Source organism: Pezoporus flaviventris, unplaced genomic scaffold, assembly GCF_033815535.1.
Source record: "Pezoporus flaviventris isolate CSIRO_AGI_PZ_B2104156 unplaced genomic scaffold, CSIRO_AGI_Pfla_v1 ptg000025l, whole genome shotgun sequence".
In the NCBI taxonomy this organism is placed as follows: domain Eukaryota; kingdom Metazoa; phylum Chordata; class Aves; order Psittaciformes; family Psittacidae; genus Pezoporus; species Pezoporus flaviventris.
In genome coordinates this window covers 32,557,214-32,581,853 of record NW_026892573.1, presented here as the reverse complement: position 1 = coordinate 32,581,853, position 24,640 = coordinate 32,557,214, and the positions used below count along the sequence as shown (strand labels likewise).

General features: G+C 47.7%; 1 protein-coding gene across 6 annotated transcripts in view; it reads left to right on the top strand.

Moving 5' to 3' along the window:
- MYO7A (myosin VIIA) overlaps positions 1-24,640 on the top strand; it is a 102,962-nt gene that overhangs the window by 27,764 nt on the left and 50,558 nt on the right. For 4 of the 6 annotated variants that reach the window (XM_061458067.1, XM_061458064.1, XM_061458065.1 and 1 more), the window contains exons 3-12: positions 9,754-9,867; positions 11,030-11,182; positions 14,819-14,836; positions 17,588-17,772; positions 19,140-19,261; positions 21,091-21,233; positions 21,672-21,785; positions 22,602-22,755; positions 23,396-23,472; positions 24,336-24,455. In XM_061458067.1, the coding sequence (XP_061314051.1) occupies positions 9,754-9,867; positions 11,030-11,182; positions 14,819-14,836; positions 17,588-17,772; positions 19,140-19,261; positions 21,091-21,233; positions 21,672-21,785; positions 22,602-22,755; positions 23,396-23,472; positions 24,336-24,455 (1,200 nt within the window). The remainder of the gene's footprint in view (positions 1-9,753; positions 9,868-11,029; positions 11,183-14,818; positions 14,837-17,587; positions 17,773-19,139; positions 19,262-21,090; positions 21,234-21,671; positions 21,786-22,601; positions 22,756-23,395; positions 23,473-24,335; positions 24,456-24,640) is intronic. The other 2 variants (XM_061458068.1, XM_061458063.1) reach the window with 1 other exon arrangement.

Genomic DNA, 24,640 nt, shown 5'->3' with positions numbered 1-24,640 from the left:
CATTCAAACTGTGGCCTTCTGTGGGCTGGAAAAGGCTGCATGCCTCAGAGGTAGGAAACATCGAGTGGAAATGCCTGGTTACCTCCATCTGTCCTATAGTTCCATAGCTCTCCTGCTCATCAGCTGGGGCTCTTCTTTCATGAATCAAATCCAACAAACACCTTTCTGCCTTCACCAGGGGATAAAGCTCCTGCAGGGGCTAAACCAGCAAAACACTGAAGAAAACCCCATGAAAATGTTGCTGCTGAGTTAATGCCCTGAGCTGGTTCATTGTGGGTTCAAATGGAGTCATAGAATGGTTTGGGTTGGAAAGGACCTTAAGATCATCCAGTTCCAACCCCCTGCCATAGCCAGGGACACCTCACACTAAACCATGGCACCCAAGGCTTTGTCCAACCTGGCCTTGAACACTGCCAGGGATGGAGCACTCACAACTTCCTTGGGCAACCCATTCCAGTGCCTCAGCACCCTCACAGTAAAGAACTTCTTCCTTATCTCCAACCTAAACTTCCCCTGTTTCAGTTTGAACCCATTACCCCTTGTCCACTACAGTCCCTGATGAAGAGTCCCTCTCTGGCATCCAAATCCAAGAAGGGGATGGGAGCACACAACTTAGCTGTGTTGCCCAGCTATAGGGACCTGCTGGCACCTGCATCCCTCCCAAGCTGTGCTCAGAGAAGTTGTCATTCCCTTAGTCCTGTCTTCCTAATGTATAACATGCAGAACATTTAAAGGAAAACATCCAAACTCTTTGCTTCTGGGTAGCTAAGGACAGGGGTTTTCCATTGTGCCTCTTATTGCACACAAGGGAGGTCTTAGCTGGACCTTCAGGTGCTTTTGGAGATGGGGTTGACTGCTGTTGGCCGACTGAGAGTGGTTATGGGAGCTCCCCGTGTGGCACCAGTGCAAAATCCCTCTTCCTAGGAACTGATGGAGCGTGTCTTGTGTGACAGCACTGTTGCATGCTCCCATCCTAAATCATTTCCCTCCTGGTTTATTTTCTCCCTCCCTGGTTTTCCAGATTTGTCCATCTTACGATGGCTCCGTTGTCTTCTTTTGGAGTTGTTTCATTTGCATTAAGGACAGGACCCAACATGGGACTAAAAAGGCTCAGTCTTCATTTCTTGTTCCATTTCTGTGTTTTAGCAGATATTTAATCACATCCCAAGTGGTGGCCATCAGCTTTTTGTGTCAGAGCTGATGCTCAGTGCTCTGGCACACCATTTGGGTAGGTGATGCTCATATCTACCCTAATCTACTTGTAATGTCCATGGATTGCTGCATTCCCTGCTTCATCCTCAATGGTAATGCTTTAGAAGTCATGGATTGAACCTTCTATATCCATGTTTGTCTGCTTAAAACCCATTTCTGAGCCAAGAGATCCCCAAAAGTCAATGATAAGCTCCTTGCCAAAAGCCAAAGATGTGTTTGGACAGCACTGGGAGCTGAGCCTCATTGCACCACACTGGATTGCACCCTGCAAACCTGATTAGATCCATCATTTCTGCTCCCGGAGCCTCTGCCTACCCCTGAGCCCTAAATAGGATAATGCTAGGATGGATGCCTCACTTGTGGGTTGTTTTTTCCCTCCTGTCAGTATCGAAGTGCCAGGATGAGCAAGCTGTGCATTGATTATTGAATTATTTAAGGATTCCTCTTACATCTCTGTCTTTGCTGCAGACAGCCTTTGTGTGGAGCACGTTACCTTGGCTGACAGCTGGTGCTTGTTGTGCTACAAGAAATGGGGAAGAGTATCTGATTTATTTATGAAACAGGAGAATTATGAGGGTTACTCACTCCCAGCATGTGCATCTCTTGCACTATGATTTGTAGTTAAGTCAAAATTCACGCTTTTTCTTCCTTTTCTTGATGCTGGTGGCAACTGCACAGCTAAAGATGAGGCAAAGAATAGAGATGAGCAACCCTAATGCTCCCATGGGTTGTACAGCTGTGGATCCAGGAGAAGCTCCATTAAACCCAGCAGGTACATCCATGTAATCGAGAGCTGAATTGAATCAGACAAGTGATATTTAGAGGTGATGATATGTGGGTTTAGTGCAGCACAGACATTATACCGGCCGAAGGATGCGGGTAGCTGTTGGAAGTCTACACTGGGAGTCTACACTGGCAAAATCTGCTGCAATGCTCCAATGCATTTAGATTTCAGTTTAGTCTGCAAATTACATTGGGATTTGGAGCTGGGGGGATGCCTGTGTTTGCTCTTGTGCCTGTGTTTGCTCTTGTCTGTGTGCACTAAGGATTTTCTGCCACAGAGACAAGCAGTGAGGAAGTAAAGGACCTGGCTTGGTTCTAAGCTCTCTGGAGACCTGGGTATGAGATTGTGCCTGTTCCCATAAAAGTAAACAGTGATTTTCCATATCCTCAGCAATTTATCTTACAGCCCTTAGGGCCTTCCAGATTTCTACCTCCAAACTGTCCTCTTCATACACGCCTTTAGGCCAGTATAATCTGACTTGGTTTTATTGCCTGCTTTATGCAGAGATGACCATAGGAGTGTCTCTTTCTTTCCCTTGAATGTAGAAAAGAAATTAGAAATAGAAATAAATTGAAATAAACATAAGAAATAGAACAGAATGGTATAGAATATAATACTATAGAATAGTATAGTAGAACAGACTATTTCAGTTGGAAGGGATGATGGCAGGGGGTTGGAACCGGATGGCTTTTAATGTTCTTTCCAACCCAAACCATTCTATGACTCTGACTCTATACAAGGATCACCTAGCAAGGATCTGGATGTCTTGCTCAGAGGTGCACACATGCACTGCGTTAGCCGAGTCCCACATGATGTGTGCACTGAATAACTCGGCTTTGCAGTGATAGCTGCAAAGTAACTGGGTCAGGAGCCCTTCCTCAGCGCTGGCAGTGCCTGATGCATTGTCTTTGGGTCTGAAAACCAGGCTGGGGCAAAGAAAGCCCAAGCTTGTATTGAATTAGGTGGTTCACTTGATGTGAGGGTGCTTCCTGCAGGAATCATTCCCCATTCTTCTCCAGCAGTGAGACCACAGGAGCACTTAATGGGGGCTCAGGTCTCTGCAGCAGCATAAACCTATTACCCGGGTCACATCAGTTCCTTAGGATAAGAATTTACCCCTTACTACGTGCGTACACAAAGTGTGTCAGAGCAGGCCCATGATCTTGGCTGCGCTGCTGCTGCAGAGGCACAGTAAATCATCAGCTCAGGGTCCAGCATGGCTCTTGTGGCTCATAATTCCATCTCTGCAGTGAAGAGTCTAACGTTACCCCGGGGAGCTGTAATCTAACCCAGCTGGCATTGCTGACGGGCTGCAGGCCAGCTAAAGGTTTGCTTTCCTCCACTGTGTCCTTCCCCTTATTGTCCTAAGAGTGTTTGTTTGTTTCCTACATGAGGCATAGCGCATTCCCTTAGAAAAAGCATGCCAATAGGAAGCTTAATGCTGTTGCTCTGCCCCTTGATGCATACAGAAGAGAGGCTGGTTTCCAAGCCGGGTTATCCCTTCCAAGGGTTGGGGTTTCGCGTTTGCAGGAGGCAGAATGCTTGGCCATTCAGGCAGAAAGCACTGCCAATGCATATGATGGAGTGCCCAGAAGATCTCCTTCAGCAAATCCAGCGTCAAGGGAAAAGCAAGCACACTCATGTATAGGACTGCAGAGACTGGATTCACCCCGCTGGGCTCCCATCTTTACTTTGCTCCAAGGATAAACCAGGGCAAATCATTGAATCTTCATAGAGATGTAGAACAGTTTGGGTTGGAAGGGACCTTAAAGCCCACTCAGCTCCAACCCCTGCCACAGGCAGGGACCCCTTCCACTAGAGCAGCTTGCTCCAAGCCCCTGTGTCCAACCTGGCCTTGAACACTGCCAGGGATGGGGCAGCCACAGCTTCTCTGGGCACCCTGTGCCAGCGCCTCAGCACCCTCACAGGGAAGAGCTTCTGCCTAAGAGCTCAGCTCAGTCTCCCCTTGGCCAGGTTAAAGCCATTCCCCTTGGCCTGTCCCTACAGGCCCTTGACCAAAGCTTCCCTCCAGCTTTCCTGGAGCCCCTCTAGCTATTGGAAGGCTGCTATAAGGTTATAGGTTTATTCGGTCCTTCCTTCCCCATGCATCTTCTCATTCATTATCAGCTTTGATTTATCTTCTGCAGTCATTTACAGCGCTGTGTTCAGGTCATGCTGGAGGTAGACATCTCCCATGATATTGCCACATTTGAGCTATGTCTCCTTCTCCTTGTATTATTATTGCATCTTGTGCATTTTTGCTTGCTCCTTTGCTAGACATTCACCTCATTAATCTCTCACCTGGCTTCTTATCCATGAGACTCAACCTCTTCCTTACTTCACTTGCAGAGCTACAAGAATTAGATACCTTATTGTTCCAGGGCTTTGTAATATAGCTTAAGCTGACCTTTGGGCAAGGATTGCCTCATTGTTGTCCCTGCTGTTCACTGATGAGCAGAAGTAGCTCGGTATGAGTTTGATGTACCCATCATCTACGGCTGTCTTGGTGACTGTGTAAAGCCTGCCTTCACCTAGAAGACTTTCCATCAGGAATATGTCCTCTTCATCATGGACAAATGGAGTGAAAACCTGGTAGAATAAAGGTATCAGAGTTTTGCATTAAAATAGTGCTAAATGAGAATGGCGTGGAAATCTTAGCAGCTGCACCATTATCCAGTCATGTGTTGCTCTGGTCAGCATATGTGACACCAGTTTAGTTTCAAGAGTTCTATTGAGGAGACTAGGGCACAGATAGATTGATCTTAAGTTCTCTAAATGATGAGAAAAGCCTTTCCTAGATGAAATCCCAAGTGTATCAAAGATAGGACAAGAAAAAGCAAATCTGGGGGGACTGTGAAATGCCTTGAGCTCTTCTGGTTGGGCCGTCAGTCCTGATTAGTCCTTACTAGACCATATATAACGTCTCCTTCCTATATAGAAGGAAAGATTGCAGAAGTCTGAGAAACTGAACATGAGCCGGCTTCAGTGTGCGCTCACAGCCCAGAAAGCAACCGTATCCTGGGCTGCATCAAAAGGAGCGTGACCAGCAGGTCGAAGGAGGTGATCCTGCCCCTCTGCTCTGCTCTCCTGAGACCTCACCTGCAGCACTGTGTGCAGTTCTGGTGTCCTCAACATAAAAAGGACATGGAACTGTTGGAACAAGTCCAGAGGAGGCCACAAGGATGATCAGGGGCTGGAGCAGCTCCTGTATGGAGACAGGCTGAGGAAGTTGGAGCTGTTGAGCCTGGAGAAGAGAAGCTGTGTGGAGACCTCAGAGCAGCTTCCAGTATCTGAAGGGGGCTACAAGGACGCTGGGGGGAGACTGTTCATCAGGGACTGTAGTGACAGGACAAGGGGTGATGGGTTCAAACTGAAACAGGGGAAGTTTAGATTGGATTTAAGGAAGAAGTTCTTTCCTGTGAGGGTGCTGAGACACTGGAATGGGTTGTCCAGGGAAGCTGTGAATGCTCCATCCCTGGCAGTGTTCAAGGCCAGGTTGGACAGAGCCTTGGGTGACATCGTCTATTGTGTGATGTCTCTGCCAGTGGCAGGGGGTTGTAACTGAATGATCTTAAGGTCCTTTCCAACCCAAACCATTCTATTATTCTATGGCTCTATAAGTACATCTATAGAGCAACCAGGTGTAGAGTCAGTACAACCTCAATATCTCCATGTTCCTCATGTTCAGCACATTTCTATTCCCAGCCCATGTTCTCCTCTCACCTATAGGCAGAGAGGCCATGCTGCCCTGCACACCTTCCACTCAATTATTTACCATCCAGTTGCTATGGATCTACTGGAGGCGATCAGTTGAAAGAACATGCAGATGGCCTCTGGTTTTGAGTTCCCGCTGCGCTTTGCTTAATTTGGTATGTAAAGGTATTAGGTTAATTAAATGCCATGTGTTGCATGGGGACTGACTGCATTTGTGGATTAAGAAGTACCCGAGTCTGTTTCTGTGCTGGAAGTCCTCAAGCTGGCAGATGGTTATTTCATTGAGAAAGGAAGGTAACGGAGAGGAGTCACAGGGAAATGAAGAGTCTTCCCTTTAATCCCGCAGTCATCTTTCCAGAATGGGTGGTTGTGTCCTTCACTGTCACCCCTTAGGCTGGAAGAACTGAAGAGAAGCAAAGTTATCCAGTTGGCTTTAAGACTCCCGCAGTTGTATGGAGTGAGGATGTGGGCTGACTAGTGGGGGACCATGGCTGGTGCATCGAAGCTCTTCTCCTAGAAGACCTTTACCAAGAGCTACTTGTGAATCAGGTCAGAGGGTGTCCTGCAGGCAGCAGGCACGGTCATGCTGGAGGTCTAAAGCAAACCAGCCAGAGCTCTCTGGCGTTTGTGGTGGAATACATGTAGGAAGCAGAGGGACAAAGCTTTCTTTGCCACTGCAAAGCTTTCGGAGATGATGAAGAGGAAGAAGGTCGTTTTTGTGCAGCCATGCCCTGAGGTGGTGGAAGAACAGGAGAGGGACCAGGGCAAATGGACACTGCTCCGCAACGTCAACCAGGCCCTGAAGCCCACCACCATGTTAGCGGTAAGACAGGGGGTCCCAGTCTCTGAGCACTGCTGGAAGCCCTCAGAAATCAGCCTTGCTGCTTGATGGGATCCTCACAGTGCTTGTGCCAGCTTCTCTTACCTTCCTCCTGAGTCTTTGTCCTCCCCAAGCTCTGTAGCATCCCTGTGGTACAGCCTTCCTGCTCTTTGTATTTGGAAGCTCCTCCTAAAGATCCTCTTCATGAATTGTGTTGACGTATGTGCACCCATGGTGGTGTTTCCCTCTCTTGCACCACTGTTTGGTTATCAGCACCCGTAGCATTTGAGGTCCTGCGGGTCTGCCCCAGTGTCTGGAAGGACGCAGGACTGTGTTGAGGAGGAAGAGTTGGACTATGTTGATTCTATCAAATGACTGGTTGATCTTAAGGTCCTTTCCAACCCTAACTATTCTATGGTTCTATGATTCTCACTTCCCTGGTACTGTCATGTGTGTTGGAAAACAAACTGCATCAGTTTAGGCATGAAGCAGCTTATGCAACTCATAAGCCAGTCTGCCCAAGCTGGTAAATGCATGAATCACCCCAATTTACCCTGAAATCCCCAATGTATCTGCTGTTTGGGGGGCTGATCTGATGGTGATTGCATCAGTGGAAGGTGTGTAACTGACTTCCGTGGGGTTTATATCAAATTGATTACAGTGAAGGAAGGAAATAGGTCGTCACTCTGAGTAAGTGATGTTATTTGTTAACACCCCCCTGACCTTTCTGGGCTTACCAGCTTAGCCCATCCCATAAGACTTGCTTTATTTCACCAGTATTAAGAACTGGGCTTTAATGTGTTTAGAAAGAGCATTTTGAAGGGATGAGCACTCTGTGCATTAGGCAGGGAAAGCACAGGAGTTGTCTTAGTACAGCATCACTTTACCTTGGGGAGAGCAGAATGCCTTTTTATCTCAGCTCTGTGCTAACAGCACGTATGAAGCAGGCTGCTTTTACAGCTATTCAGAATTAAAGATTAACACCCCCCAGCATTACACTTCTTGTTTTCTTGATCAAAAGCGATTTCTATGAGGTGTCAGAAGGGTTTTCTGCTGAGCAGGGACTGAGCAACCTGGTTCTCCTCTTGCTGACACCTTGATCATGTTACCCTGTGCGTGAATTCACCCGGCTGTGCAGCGAGGATAACGGTGCTGAACACTCTGAAGTGCTTTGAAATCCTTGGGTTAAAGGAGCTAAGGAATAAATAGTAATAGAAGTGGATTTATAATGTATATCTGTGCGTGACTTACTGCCTTCGTTAGTTGTTTTCTTCCTTTTAACTCAGTTATGAGATGTGAGGATAAGGGAGTTAATGAGAAAAAGATCTGAATATTGTATTTTGATGAGCTGGGTAAAGATACTGACAAGCAGTGCTATAGCACAGCCCTGTGAGGAAATGAAAACCCAACCTAAGGGCCAGATCCTCAGCTCTGTGTAAGCAGGATGTCTTTGTTGGTATCATAAGTGAAACCCAGCAAGCAGTTGCCAAGGGTGAAGCCTACCACAGAATGGCTGGGGTCTCCTTATCTGTAGTGTTTCTCCATGTGCAGGTCCTTGGGGATAGCCTTATATCCCCGTGGCACTCACAGGTTAGTACCAGTCAGGAGTCCTGGTGAGCAATGGCATGGATGGTGAGTGTTTCCTCATGCTTTATATTGCTACCTGTCGCTGGTTCCACCATCCAGAGGGGAGCTGAAGGTTGTTCAGCAGTGCATTATGTCAAACCAAGTCTAGAAATACTCTGTCCCTAGAAATGGTCAATAGTGGTTGCTCAGGAAAGAGGTTCTATAAGAACACACAGCATCATAGAATGGTTTTGGAAGGGACCTTAAAGCTCATCCAGTTCCAACCCCTTCCATGGGCAGGCACACCTTCCACTAGAGCAGCTTGCTCCAAGCCCCTGTGTCCAACCTGGCCTTGAACACTGCCAGGGATGGGGCAGCCACAGCTTCTCTGGGCACCCTGTGCCAGCGCCTCAGCACCCTCACAGGGAAGAGCTTCTGCCTTATATCCAACCTATATCTTCTCTGTTTAAGTCTGAGCCCATGCAAAGTGATCCCTCCTACTTTTCCCTTTCCCTTCTCCCAGCATTTTTTTCTGGACTTCCAAAGGTAGATACTGCATTTGCACTGTGTTTAATAGGTACCAGTGGAGCTGGCCCCAGGAATATGGCATTAGGTGGAGCTACAAGTTCACAACATTAATCTCAGCAGCATGAAAAAGTACATTTGCTTGCTTGATGCAAACATGCCAGACTAATTTAACTAGATGCTTTCCAGTTTTAACACCTCTTTGCATTGAGAATAGAGGAGGTAAATAACTCTGCTTGGCTTCAAACAGTGTGGGTCGTGCTTGGGAGTATAGTTTGGGGTTATTTGGGGGTTTGCATTTGTATTGAGGGAAAATGGCTTCTTTAAAAGGCTTTTTTGCATTTGAGTAATTTAATATCCACAGAGCTGATGAGCAGATAGTCCCTGCCCAGCAGGACTCACAGAGGTCTATGGCATCACATCAGTGACATGGAGCGAGTGGATAGGGGTCAACTGCTTGCTGTGTCGTCCAAAGTGAAAGCAAAAGGGTCTCAAATGAAAGAGTTGAAACACATGAAATGTGTAAAAGGGCACAGCTTTTTATGCTATTTGTAGCTAAACTTTTCCTTAGACATGGATGCTAAAACTTCGCACAGGTTCAGGAAGAAATTGGATGTGGTCACGGTAGATAAAATCCACTGAATTAAATGCAAAGAGCCCACCTACAAATCACTGTAGCTGGGAGAACTCCTGAAGAAGTATATCTATATCTACCTCTCTGGTATGGTCTTAACCCTTCTTTAGTCATCTCCTTTCACTAGGGCCCAAGGCAGGAGAATGTATATTTGATAGTGTTTATATGGAAGGGAAAAATAAGCCTCCAGATAAGGCTTTCCAAAACCATCTCCTAAGTGTGACTTTCTAGTCTTGTACATTATAGAGGGGAACTTCTGCCTGGGTGGGTTTTTCTGCCTGTGTCACTGCTCTATAACCTGCTTGCTGTAGGATGCAGTCTGTGACCAGCAATCACTCACAAGCTCATGAAATACGGGGAAAGTGAAGTGCAGTGGTTTGCAATGGAAGTCATTTGACTTGCACCAATGATTTGAGTACAAAACATCAGCAACTTGTACCCCAAGGGATGCTGACGCTTCTGCAGTGCTGAGTGCAACTGTCCTCTCTTTGATTCCAGGGGGATTATGTGTGGATGGACCTCAAAACCGGACGGGAATTCGACGTCCCCATTGGAGCGGTGGTTAAACTGTGTGACTCTGGACAGATCCAGGTTGTGGATGATGAAGGCAATGTACGTACAAAGGGTTGTAAGGACCCTTCTTCACCTATTCTGGATAGGCCAAGGATCACAGGAACATGATGACTGACTTTGCCATAGACTTCTCACATGTCTTTGTATTCAATTCCGCCATAGTTTTCTATCTGTAAATACACAATAATGTTGTGTTCCTGCTTCTGTGGCTGTTTTGGGATGGAAAAGTCAAGAAGCTTCTTGAGTACAATGATAACAGAAGCCTCCAAAGTACATTTAGATAGTGCTTTGAGCAAACCCTCCTCGACCTACTGTCCTTCCTGGCCTTCTACCAACACAAGATGTGCCCAAACACTGGTTCTCCTTCAGTTTCCCCCCTCTTCTTCTGTGCAGTGGTGGCTTGTTTAGAGTAATATCTCTATCACAAGCAGGGGGTGGGTTCAGGAGGTCCTTTACATTGTTTTCCCAGCCTGTTTTCCCATTGCATATTCTCTCATTCCCTTCAGGGCTGGTAGAAAGAGATTTGGTTCAGCAGGGTCCATGTATCCGATTTGTAGTAACTTTTGAAGCCCTTTAGAAGTGATCAGACTAAACAACACTCTGCCACCAAAAGCAAGATTTTGCCATCCCTCTGTATCCCTCTGTCCTTCTCTAAACCATCTTTTCTCTGCCCATTATGTCTTGGCAGAGGGCTAACCAGGGATGTGAAAATGTAGTTGTGTGAAGGGAAGAACGTATCTGCTATTTGTTAGAAGCGTCCCTGATGTCCTATGTGTCCATGCTGTCCTGGATGATGGTCCTGCCAGTATGGCTTATGTCTCATAGAATCACAGAATGGTTTGGGTTGGAAAGGACCTTAAGATCATGCCAGTTCCAACCCCCCTGCCATGGGCAGGGACACCTCACACTAAACCATGGCACCCAAGGCTCTGTCCAACCTGGACTTGAACACTGCCAGGGATGGAGCATTCATAGAATCATAGAATCATTCATGTCTCTTTGCTGCTCCAGTAAACCAAAAGATGCTTTTCTTTCTGCTCTGAACCTTTCCAATAAGTTATTGACATGCCTTAGAAACAGAAGTTATGGCCTGTGGGTTTAGGCTGTCCTGTGTATGTTCTTCTGTCTGTGTTGGGCTGTTTCTGTCTCTCATCCTAGGGATATCCCATTTGTCTTATCTTTATCCTTGCTCTCTTCCCAGGAGCACTGGATTTCCCCGCAGAATGCCAGCCACATCAAACCCATGCACCCCACGTCCATCCATGGAGTGGAGGACATGATCCGCCTGGGGGACCTGAACGAGGCAGGAATCCTCAGGAACCTGCTGATCCGCTATCGGGAGCACCTCATCTATGTGAGTGTCCTCCCACCTCCATCTCTTGTTCTGTACCGCGCCCTCTGCTCTCCTTAGCTCTGGGGAATCCACATGGGGAGCCCCCTGATTGAACTGAACATCTGGGTTTCTACCTTCACCTGGAACCAAGTGATAGAGGGTTTCTGCAGTGTGGAATTATAGAATCCCAGACTGGTTTGGGTTGGAAGGGACCTTAAAGCTCATCCAGTTCCAACCCCTGCCATGGGCAGGGACCCCTTCCACTAGAGCAGCTTGCTCCAAGCCCCTGTGTCCAACCTGGCCTTGAACACTGCCAGGGATGGGGCAGCCACAGCTTCTCTGGGCACCCTGTGCCAGAGCCTCAGCACCCTCACAGGGAAGAGCTTCTGCTTAAGAGTTCATCTCAATCTCCCCTCTGGCAGGTTCAAGCCATTCCCCTTGGCCTGGCCCTACAGGCCCTTGTCCCAAGCCCCTCTCCAGCTTTCCTGGAGCCCCTTTAGGCACTGGAGCTGCTCTCAGGTCTCCCCTTCAGGAGCCTTCTCTTCTCCAGGCTGACCCAGCCCAGCTCTCAGCCTGTCTTCAGAAGACACATTGCGGAGTTTATGGGTGCCCCAGTGAAAGACCCCATATGTTAGGTAATGAATGAAGTCTCTGCCACCTCACTGTGTAGTCCCCGTAGAAGTTCTGGGGACATGCATTAACCTTCTGTACTCAGTAACCAGTTCAACCCAGGCCGTGTGCATGCTGTAGTAATCCTAAAACAAAAGCCTTTGGCAACTGCAGGCTGGCTGTGGCCCTTCTGCCTTCTCCCTCTGAACCATTAATTCATTCAGCCCAAGTAGGTGAGGCCTCGAAAGGCTGAGAGAGGTGGGAATGTTCATCCTGGAGAGGAGAAGGCTCAGGGAGACCTGATCCATGTGCCAGTACTTAAAGGGTGGCTACAAAGAAGATGGAGACTCCCTTTTGACAAGGAGTCCCATGGAAAAGCCGAGGGGTGATGGACACAAGTTACTGCTGGGGAGATTCCAGTTGGGCACAAGAGGAAATTTTTCCCATTGAGAACAAGCAGCCATTGGAATAATGTCCCCAGAGAAGTGGTAGATTCCCTGACATTGGGCACTGTTAAGATTGGGCTGGACAGGGTGCTGGGATATCTAGTCTAGGTCATGCTTTGCCTACAAAGGTCAGACCAGATGATCCTTAAGGTCCATTCCAGTCTGGGATTCTATGATTCTATGAATTGCTGGAGGTGCAGAGTGTGGAGAAAGGATGTGGAAATGCATGCGGGAACTAACTGGGAACAATGAAGTGAGCAACTCTCAGAACAGCTCTAAGGTACCTTCCCCATCAGTGTTTATGACTTATTTGCCTTGGATCCTGACAGCTGATCTCTTTGGAGGGCAATGCCCTTCCTTAGGTCAGCTCAGTCATGCCCAGTGGATCCAGTGCACCCTTTCCAACCCAACCAGACATTCAGAATCGAGGGGTTTACATGGAGCCAGCCAGAACTACATCTCTTTTCTGCAGTAGGCCACCTCCCAGCAGGACAAGAGTCAGCATTCCGGTCTCTGTGCTGGTTTTATCAGTGTGTTAGGCTGTGTAGTCTGGTGCACATTCTTGGGGCAGAAGTGCAGAGTACCTATGTGTGTTTGCCATTAGCTAATGTACACAAACAGCCTATGAATATATGGAACATTTGGCATTGCCCTCATCCTACAGTTTTCACTCGGGTAAGTGCCTGCTGTGCCTTTGGAAACCTTTTCAAAGCCATCTGGCAATCTAATTTCAAAAGGCTGTGGAGACTACTGGATCTTCAGGCAGAGGGAATTGCAGTACAGACTTCCCAGATAGGATAAGCTAACAGACCATATCCAGGACTTTATCTACCAATTCTGCTTCTTCTGCTTGGTATCCAATGCCTTTTGATGGGATGGTTTTGATTTAGAGCTGGGCGGTGATGGAGAACACACCACTTTCACGTAGGCTGTTCATATGGTTGACAAGTCCCTACTGCCAACTCTGGAGGATATTAATCTTTTCTTTAAAAGATGGATTTCAGTCCTAGAGGAAGGCTGCTGAAAGGGCACCCCTAGATCCACGAAGCATGGAGGAGAATAGAGACCCCCAAATTCATGTCGCTGAGGCACATTATTGTCTGCCCAGGTATTGTCCATTTAAAGTCATGACCAGAAAATGATCTACGCATCAGATGAACTGAATTACGCCCTGGAGCTCTCTTCAGGGAGCCACAGCCATAATGATACACTAGCAAAAGCCAGCAGCCCAACTTCATATTTGAGGTGATGTCTCCATGTGCCCTAAAGCACCCATGGCAGTCACCAGAGATATGGGTAGAGCCAAGACTGCCCTTCAGCTGCGCAAACATAGGTGCCTGTTGGGTGAGGTGATTGCTTCAGAGCTGGCTGGAGCTTGGGTAGAAGAGTTTATGTTGGAACCTCAGGTTGGAGGTCTCCAGTCCAGCTCAGAGCATGTCCATCAATGTGGTACGCATATGGATAACTAAATTCAAGCAACCCGAATGCCACCCAAGAAGTACTGATAGCAAGTAGCTGGTTGGCTCATCCAGGGAACATGTATTTATTCATTGCTTGTGGGCACCCTGCAGTGGTGCCAAGTGGATTCCCACAGCTTTCTCTGGGGTCACGTTGGGTACTTTTGCACTCCTGTCCATGTGTCTCCCCTGGGGTCTCCATCAGGCAAGTGCCTGTTGTCTCACCAAGTGAACAGAGGTCGTCAGGTAAGATTGCATGTGTGCTGTACCAGATGGCGTGTGAAGACACCCAGCTCCTTCATGGAAGCTCTGCCTCTGAGCTCCCTCACCAAGCTGTTCACAGGCATCCAAGGAGATTAGGAACACAAATGGATACTGTGCAGGGCGTGTTTGGCAGCATCATACTAATAAGGGCTAATGCAAAGGGCAGCTTCTAGCCTGGAGGTGAGCATGGGCAGTGATTTGGGCTGAAATGAGTCAGTAACCATGTGGTTTCTCTACTAGTTCTTCGGGTCTGATAATGACAGTGCCATGTGTCCTACAGAGCTACTGCATTAGGGATGGCGGCATCCAGCAAAGGGATTTGCATCACAGAGGTTCCAGGTTACTCTTCTTGAATTGCTCCACACCACTAATGGCTTCGGTGGTCCAGCCCACATCCTGGGCACAAGGCAGCAATTAGTGCAATCTCAAATCAGAATGACACTGTCATAATGACATAGAGCACATAGCTTGATAGAGAGGTACATAAACCGCCTCTGTTCACACGTGTGGTGTTGAAGGCTCATTTAGATCTCATCTCTCAAGAGTGGTGGCACTAGGATGGGTAGATTTGTATTGAATGTGGTGGTTAATGGCAGTTTTGCAAAGCCAAGGTACCATCTGGATGCCATATGGGTAGGAGATACCCAGCACCCTGAGGTGTTTTCTTCTGTGGTATAAATTAGTCTGTCTTAAAGATGATGAAGCTCAGTGTGACTTCACCTTCACTGCTCTAAAGGATATCTGGGCCTGCTGAGTAAAGGTTTTCCAGCAGGACTTCATCCCCTCTTGTTTCCTCATCACCTGAGCTTTGTGGAGGGTGTAATCCTGCTCTAATAAAATATACTTTTCCTTTTTCTCCTCCCTCATATTCTACTCATAAGACAAACTGCGGCGGGAGGGTAAGTATGACTCTTGGCACTGTCATTTGCAACCACTGCCATGCCTTACACCAGACCACTTGTTTCTGTTCACCATTGTGGCATTCTCATTTACTTTTTGCACCACCATTGCTGTTGCTTCACAAAGGCACTGAGAGCATCATCCCCGTTGCCGCAGAGCTTGATCCTCATGGTGAAGCTGTGGTACCTTCCCCAGAGTTGGGATGTCCCCATCCTGTGAATGTAGTTAAAGCTGTAAATGCTTCTAAGTAATGAACTTAACTTGAAGGAGAGAACCTTCTGCAGCTAAATAAGAAAGACTTCACCAAGAGCTTACTGGTTTGGCTTGCATGCACTAAGAGAAACTATGCTGAATAGCCAGAGCATCTGGTGGGGAGTTTGGACTCATGAGTAAGGTTGAATATCTAGAGATGTAACCAGTGCCTGTTGCTGCTCTCCAAGGGTTGCCAAAACGCAGTAATGTTGGGTAGAGCTTTAACCCCATCAAAATCCAGATGAAGTCAGCTGTGGTGTGCTGGGTAGTGAGGGCAGCAGGCTCAGAAGGGATTTGTTTGGGGCTTATTAAAAGGTAGGTCATGCAGGCATGAATTTGCTCTGAGATGTGGTTCCTGTGGTCAGCTATGGCAGAGCCTCTGCCTATCGGTAGAGCTTCATTTTCCCAAGAGAAGAAGGCTTTGCCTTCGCTCAGCAATAGAAACCAAAGAGATAATGTTTCCTTGGAGGTGCCCTTTGGTCCCTCAGCAGCAAAGTGGACAAAGTTTTGCATTCCATCAGCTGTGAGAATGGGGTAAACTGTATTTATCAACTAGGAATAACCTACAAAAACAAGTTTGTGCTGACAAAGTATTTTGTGGATCGCAAGGCAAGGGTCAGTGAGAGCATCCAGAAAGCATTCCTGCACCTAATGGTTAACTCCTTTAAAAGTCTCACTGGCTCCATTCGGGGCAGGGCAGTGTGACTGAAGTGCAGGGATTTCAGAGGCCTCTGCAAAGTCTTTGAGAAGGAAGGTTAGAAATGTCCCTAAAGTTAACCTGATAGTAAACTGTGAAGTGGAAAAGAGCCTTCCAAGTATCTCACCCAGGGCTGGAAGGAGAATTGGGGTTCATTGGGGATTGTGGTGACAGAATCCCATTCAGAAAGTGAGCTCATTCCTACCCTGAGCACTAAGTTTCCCTGCTCTGACCCTGTTGAGGCTGCTCTAGGACTTCTTTGCTCCATTATTTCAATGCCTTCCTCCTCTAGCATCCAGTCTCCATGATTTCACAGCCAATTTCTACCCTTTGGATTTGTGACAACTTTGTCTTAAGCTTAAAGAGACCTTTTCCTTTACTGGCATGTAACTCCCTATTACAGGGGAGGCTGTTGTGCCCTTTCTCATCACTGTAAAGTCAAACCTCACCTGGGACTGAACAGAAAGTTGCTCTCTGGTGCTGGCCATGAGGCTAGAAAGTGAGGAGTCCCTAAGGGCTTTCAGCATCCCTACTATGGGACACAATTGCCACCTACTGGCTGTCCTTCCAGAAGCCTGAGCTAGTGGGAAGTGTTGCATAGGTGGTGGCAAACAAATTATGAAAAATAATATGAAAAGAATATATAAAAAATGACTCTTATAACTTCAGTTGCCAGAAGTTACACAGGAGAAGGTGTCTTGGCTCATTTGAAGTCATGGAGTGAAAGCAGCCTTCATCTCATGTTCCTTGGTTAGCCTGAGGTGGGACCCTGTTGACTTACTTGCTCTAGACACTAACTTCTGGATAGCTAAAATAGGGGAAGGAGATCCTTATTCTCTGCCCTGGGCCTGGGATGTGGCCAAACCTCCAACATTAGAGCTGCATCTGAGCAAGATGACAAAAGTCCTTTGGTGAGAGGTTTGAGAGAAATGATTCCTAGATGGGCAGTAATGAAGGAGCAAGACACAAGAGAGCTGCCTAAGACTGGACAGAGAACAAGGAATAACCTCCCCAGGGAAGTGGTGACTCCCCAGCGTTGGACACTGTTAAGATGGGGCTGGACAGGGTGCTGGGACATCGTGTCTAGGTCATGCTTTGCCTTGAGAGGTTGGACCAGATGATCCTTGAGGTCTCTTTCAACCTGGGATTCTATGGTTCTATGACAGCTTTGCTCATTTGAGTGCCACAGATAGCATGGGATGGACCTAAGACCATTTCCAGTATGTCAGGACTTTGTGGGACAGGACAAGGTTTCAAACTGCAGCACGAATAGGTTTGGTTAAGCAGAGATTGTACAGAAGAACATATTGCAGGGGGAGACTTAGGAGATCTGCTGTGGATTTATCAAAAACAGGTCAGACAGACATCTGTCAGGAATGGTTTGGATCCAGCTGGTCCTGCTTTGAGATACAGCAATGCCCTTAAGGTTTCTTCCATCTCTAGTTTCTCACGATTTGTGGGATGCAGGAGGTATGTATGGATACGTGCTGGCTTTGGAGATATATTTTGCAAATATGAGCTTGACTTGAAGCTCTGAACCTTAACTGAGGAGCATTCAAAGTATGAATTAAGGCTTGAATTCATGCTGTGCATGAGCAATGCTGAGTCTGAACTGATTTAATTTGGGACTTATGTTCCAGTTTTGCTCCAGGCTCCACCCTTCATCTTTGACTTGACCATCATCTTTCATCCAACTTGCGAGATGCCTTGGTTTTTCTGGCTTCCACACTCCATCCAAGCAACCAAAGCCTCTCAGCTACCTCTCACTGTCCCTATAAACCTTCATGTGCTTCTCCTGCAGACATACACTGGTTCTATACTGGTGGCAGTAAACCCCTACCAGCTCCTACCCATCTACTCACCAGAGCAGATACGCCTGTACACCAACAAAAAGATTGGTGAGATGCCACCACACATCTTCGCGATCGCTGACAACTGCTACTTCAACATGCAGCGCAACAACAAGGACCAGTGTTGTATCATAAGGTGAGTTGTGAATCTCCCGATGGGCCATCTCCTGAAAATGGATGATGATCACTTTGCAATATGGTTGATAGGCAACAGCCTAACAAATAGAAACAGAAATCTGAGTGACCCATTAGATCTTCCATTCCAGTGCAGAGTCGGCCTCTGTTTGTAGTCACTGTTCCTAGTAAAGACGCTTCATCAATCCGTTGGTACTTGCCCCACAACCCAATAGATCTCATATTCATCTTCAACCTCCCCTTTTAAACTTAAACTCAGTACTCCTGCAGACATCACAGGTTCAAAGATCTGCACATTCTGCACAAGGAAGGGCCAGGAATAAACTTGATTGCTGGACCTGTGGTTGTTCTCAGTGGCACACTGACATCTTCCTACATGGCACTGCTCTGGACCGACCAACCTTAAGCATCTTACGCCCAGTATTTCAGACACATGAGACTGAACAGGCCATGCAGTAATGATTACTTTGCAGGGCTAAAAATATGGACTTCATATGGGAGAGTCAAGGCTAGATATGATGCAATGGCCAGCCGGCTCTGAGAAGTGAGGCTGTTAAGCCATGGGGACAGGGATGGTTACTGTATGCCAGGAAGGTCCATTTCTATCACTGGTATTTGCTACCCCATATATCAGACAGGCCATACACTCACACCAAGAGATTTCTGCCCAGCCCTTCCTCTTGTACGATCACAAGATTAACAGAAGTTATCTCTTAGTGAAGAGAAAGCTTTGAGGAGTAGCTTTTCCTTCCTGCCCCGTGATCTCCTCTCACACCCATACCCTTGGTAGGACAAGCCTAGGGCACCTGTCAAAGTGCCTGCTGATAAAAGGCAGCATTTCACAGTCTGCTTTCTAGTGCATTTTGGCAGGTAAAAACTGGTGATGAAGAGCAAGCTGCTCTAGTGGAGGGTGTCCCTGCCTTTGGCAGGGGGTTAGAACTGGATGAGCTTTAAGTTCCTTTCCAACCCAAACCATTCTATGATTCTAAGATGCCCCATGGGACCAGCTAGCCCCTGGAGCACAGGCCTATGGTCTGCTGATCATACCCAGAAAAGCACTGCCGGGATGTACTTCATGCCCTTCTTAGTGCTGATGGAATGATGGTATTTGCTGGAGATACACAAACCCAAGCAAGAGCTTGGGTTAAATATACTGTAGAGCAAATCTGTGTCTTGGCTGGAAGCTGTGTCCTACCATTTGTCCCACAGTGAGTCCCTGAGACGCTAGGAACCCATCCTTAGTGGCCTCATTTTACCTATGCTAACAGCAGAGACGCAGAGAGAGCAGTCCCTTTGGAAACAGAGAGAGGATCATTGGCAGGGATACAGCAGGGCTTCCACTGACCTCGATTCCTGTTGTCTTCGCAGCGGTGAATCCGGAGCAGGGAAAACAGAAAGCACAAAGCTGATCCTGCAGTTCCTGGCAGCGATCAGCGGCCAGCACTCCTGGATTGAGCAGCAGGTCCTGGAGGCAAATCCCATCCTGGAAGGTGAGGCCTCGGATGATGTACAAAGGAATTGGGAAATAAAGAAACCAAACCAGATCCAGGAAACACATTTTTCCCATGGCAGGGGGTTGGAACTGGGTGATCTCTGATCCTTTCCACCCCAACTGGTCCTTTCCAACCCAAACCATTCTATGAGTCTATAAGAAAATCAAAGCAGCGATGTGACCATTTGTTGAACAGCATATTCGCTTTCTTTCTCTCTGAGTTTACCTTTCACGAGACTGATGTTCTCTGATCTGGGCTCTCAAATTTGCCATTTGCATTTTTGACAACTCTTGTTGAAACCTTTCAGCTGATCTGAAATTCTTTTCAATTGTTTCGTTCACTTAAAATTGAAAAATGTGGATTTTTTTCCACTTAAATCAGTAAATTTTTTCCTCCAAAATTTCAAAACAGAAACTCGAATTTTCCCTAATTCCCTGTATGTATTCTGGGATTCCAAAAATCACCAAATGCACACAGCCCTATTGAAAACTCTTACCACCTCTTCCAGTGCTGGAATTTTACTGGATGCACAGCCCCAATACCCTGTAGATGCTGCATTTAACTAATTTTCCATTTGACCACAGTTGCAAAACTCCTATTCCTATTCTTTGCTGATTCAGCAGAACATGAGATTAATTTGAGCAGGGCTTCATAGATTAAACACTTTATGCTGGCAACACACAACAGCAAATCCCACCTTTTTCCTTTCGAGATCAGTGAATGGCAGTGGAATGCAGAATAAGAAATAAAGGCAGTTCAAGAAAGAACCAGATAATGAGAATCAGCTCATGGCTTTAATAGATTCATTGGCAAGCTGTTACTGTGATCAGCCCCACTGTTTTAATGGGATGTCTGTAAATTAAAGAGGTGATCTGCCCCTCTGGCCCTAGCATGATGCCAGATGGACCTTTCACACTTAAGTGGGAAAATAGCATGTTCCTTAATAATAACATTATTTTTACCCCCCCCCGTTACTTACAGTGATCAGAGGCTTGCTTGTTAAATAGCTCCCCTAGGAATCAATGTGAGTATCCCAACTGCTTTCCATGCATCGTATTGGCAGAGCAGAGAAGAAAGTCACTGCCTGAGCCGAGCTTCTCTGTGCTCTGTTGGAGCTTCCATCAGCTGTGACATGAGGATGCAGTGAGGCTCAGGGCATCCCAGGGTTGCTCAATTGGTGCTGTAAAGCACCGTGGTGCACGGCGTGCACACGGGGCGGTTTTGAACATGCACTTCATCGCTGCAAGGATTGAGGGGAATGGGAGCTCTGAACTTCAAATGCATCTCCATCAATCCTGGAGCATGAATTCCAGGGCTCTTAAGCCGGTGGTCCAAACCCACGCAGAGGATGGACGTGGGTACATTTCTCTGCATGGTCTATTTGCAAGGAGAAGTCTCCTGCTGAAAGCTGGCTTAGGCCTCTGTATTTCCCAAAGAACAAGCTCTTTCCTTTCCCTCTCCGTCACCAAATCACTCATCAGCAGCTCTGTCGCTTCCCGCTCGCTGCAGCATCCTCCACCAGCCTTGCTGAACCCTCTTGTGTTTCATCAGCTGCTGCCAAAATCCTGTTGTCCTAGCCCTTCTTCCTGGATAAGGTCATCCCTTTCCTATGCCTCCTCTGTGCTCCTCTCTATTTCTGAGGACAGTCATCTGAGGTATATCCTGTTTCCCCACACTAAGATGAAATTGAACCAGCCAAACTTCAGTGAAAGGTTTTGGGGCTGATTTTTACCCTCTCAGCCTCGTTCTTTCCTTGCCCATGAGACCAGACCCATGTTCCTCCCCACATCAGGTCCTCTCTAACCCATTGCAATTCTTCACTGCAGCTTTTGGGAACGCAAAGACCATTCGGAATGACAACTCCAGCCGGTTTGGGAAGTACATCGACATCCACTTCAACAAAAGGGGAGCCATCGAGGGGGCAAAGATTGAACAGTACCTGCTGGAGAAGTCCCGGGTCTGCAGGCAGGTGAGGTGATAGATCTGCAAGGTGGCACTTGGTCTATGAACCTTTGTAAGAGCCTTCTAATACCTAAAGGGGCTGCAGGAAAGCTGGAGAGGGGCTTTGGACAAGGGCCTGTAGGGACAGGTCAAGGGGAATGGCTTGAACCTGCCCGAGGGGAGACTGAGCTGAGCTCTTAGGCAGAAGCTCCTCCCTGTGAGGGTGCTGAGGCGCTGGCACAGGGTGCCCAGAGAAGCTGTGGCTGCCCCATCCCTGGCAGTGTTCAAGGCCAGGTTGGACACAGGGGCTTGGAGCAAGCTGCTCTAGTGGAAGGGGTCCCTGCCCGTGGCAGGGGTTGGAACTGGATGGGCTTTAAGGTCCCTTCCAACCCAAACCACTCTGGGATTCTGTGACCTTTGCAGTGCCATCCTGCTCACAGAGCTGGCTCTTGCTCTCCTACTACAGGCCCAGGACGAGAGGAACTACCACGTGTTTTACTGCATGCTGAGGGGAATGTCAATGGAGCAGAAGAAGAAGCTGGGTCTTGGGAAAGCCACGGATTACAACTACCTTGCAATGGTGAGAGCAGATGTTCGGTGGGGTGATGTGGTGAGACCTTATTAGCAAGGAGGAAGAGAGAGGAGCTGCTTTGCTGCTTCCTGAATGTTAGCCACAGGGTTTGTAGGACTCCTTTGTCCCACCACCACAAGCCTCACAGTCTTAGTGCAAACCCTTAAGCCCTTTGGATAGACCAGGTTATTTCCATTCTTCCTGTGGAGTGGGCCACCAGCTTGGATGGTTTTGATGTTTGGTGCCCAGGCCACTTGTTTGGAGATAACCAGGTTGTTAGATATAACCCAGTGCTCTTGCAGCAGTGATGGGCAGGGAGGAGGAGTGCATGGCTCATGGTGCATTCTCAGCAGCATAGGATGCTGAGCTGTCTCTACTCCACATGTCCGAGTGATCCAGCAATCTCCAGCCCCACTCCCTATACACCAGTATTTCAGTCCAGAGGAGCTGGTCGAAGCAGCTGTAATTAAGGCTGGTTCATCAGCACCAAGGCTGGGACCCACCTTTCTAGCTGGATCAGTGAGAGCCTCCAGCACATTTCCTTCTCGCTCTTTATCCCCATCTCAGGGAGCTTTTTCTCCTCTGCTGATTGCAGCCAGACACGAGGTAGCTGGGGACAGTGGGGTAAGTGCAGGTCACAGGGCTGAGCATAGAATCATTGTGTACACCAAAGCACAGAGCCAGATCCACAGATTCATCATCATCTTTTGCTTATTCATCCCTAAAACAATATATCTACTGATTTAGGGTGGATGGACACCTTAGGGTTATACCCAGATGCTCTCTGGTTTACCCATGCTCTGTGTCACCTCTTTGCCTGCCCAGGGTAACTGCACAACATGCGATGGCCGAGATGACAGCAAGGAGTACGCCAATATCCGCTCCGCAATGAAGGTCCTTATGTTCACTGACACAGAGAACTGGGAGATCTCCAAGCTGCTGGCTGCCATCCTGCACATGGGCAACCTGCAGTATGAAGGTAAAGGGACAAGGGACGTGGTCCAGCACACTGCTACTCTTACTTCTGATGGTGAGAGGAAGCCAAGCTTAGGGATTGAGGGCTGTATCCAGACCACTTGCCGCGGTGCCATGCCAGGGAATCAGCTGCTTATTGTGGTGTGAAAGGACAAGAAAGGAGTAATGAATCCACTTGCCCACTCTGCAGAGCTGCCAAACTTTAGTGTGCTCCGTGACATCCACCTTTTCTGGATGCAGGGAGGTTGAACATGGCCGCAGGCCGTTTAGCAGGCTCAGGTTTTGCAGAGAGAGATTAATGGAGTGTTTGACAAGTGCCTGTGTGATTCAGTATGTCTTTGTAAAGGTACCAAACTGCCCTGCTCTCAGGAGTGACACTGATTTAAAAAGCCTCTTTGGAAGACAGAAGCCTAAAGCACTTACACACTAGAAACGTTTTTACCTCATCAGTCATTTAGGGTGGCTAGCGCAGCACAGTACAGGTCCTTTGCAGCCAGCAGCAGGACTCCACAAGCTGCATTATTCTCTTTCTGATTTGGCCAGATTTTGCCTGCCCATCACACAGAGGCAGTGAAGAAAGACCTGTTACCTCACCCTATCCATGTCCCTTGCTGATGGCTTTCCCTCTGCCTTTCTTCCCCCAGCTCGGACCTATGACAACCTGGATGCCTGTGAAGTTGTTCAGTCGGCATCGCTCATCACTGCAGCATCATTGCTGGAGGTCAGTGCTTCTGCAGTGTTGCTGTCCCCTTCCTGGCTTGTTCCTATGTTCCTGGTGTTGTGTCAAAGCTCTCATTGCACCACCAGCTCTATGAGGCTGAAGAGGCCTGGGTAAGCCATACTTTGCCATGCACTGATGGAATGAAGGTAGATGTCTCCATCTGAGCTGGGGATCTGAGCTCTCCTTCATGCCAGTGGAGAGAAATAGTCACTTTGGTGGCACATCACCCTGAAAAGGACATCCAAAATAGCTCAGTCCTTGAAATACAGTGTTTCCCTCCTTGATGGAAAGAGAGTGCAGTAGCTGCAATGGAGATGTCACACTGTTTGTATCTGAGGTGAGATGACCCTCAGCCAAACCATCCATAGACTGACTGGAACATTCTTCAGAAGGTAACAGGGCTCCCTCAGGCACACCATCTCAACTCCACAGGCAGTGCTGGTCCCACAGTGTGCTCCATGGCTGTCTGCAAGCTGTTTCCGTGTACCTTAGGGAGTGGACATGTCCCTGGCTTGATCTTTCAAGTATGTAAAGGAATCAGGGGGATGCAAAGCTACCTTCATGCTGGCAGCATACAGCTTTGCTTTGTCATCTTCCCTCCCCACACCTCATGAACATCTCACACCAAGCCACAGGAACAGTTTCCATAGTAAAACACTGTATAAAAGGGTTAATTGCTCGCTGAAAATGCCTTTAGCATCATGTGAGATACTTGCTCTGCACAGCTAAGGAAAGCCACCTCCAGCTATGGGGGGCTGCACTGTTCCTCTCTGGCCATACACATTCAGGCCAGTAGCCCAGACCATTGTAAGGACACCTTGTGTGATGAAGTCAGCAGCTGTGTTCCATGGTGTCCTCACCAGGTTGATCCTCAGGACGTGATGAACTGCCTTACGAGCAGGACCATCATCACCAGGGGTGAGACCGTCTCCACTCCTCTCAGCATGGAACAAGCGCTGGATGTGAGGGATGCTTTTGTAAAGGTAAGTCTTAGGGAATTCCCTTCTAATTCTGCTGATAAGCTGAAGGAGTCTGCCACTTTTGAGACCACAGCATCCACTGCACAGAAAAGGAGTCTTGCTTGGCTCCTGTGTGAGCTCAGGTCAGTAGATGGCCTTGAAACTGTTTTGTCATTGGGATGCACAAAGAGTTGTGATGAAGGGAGTCT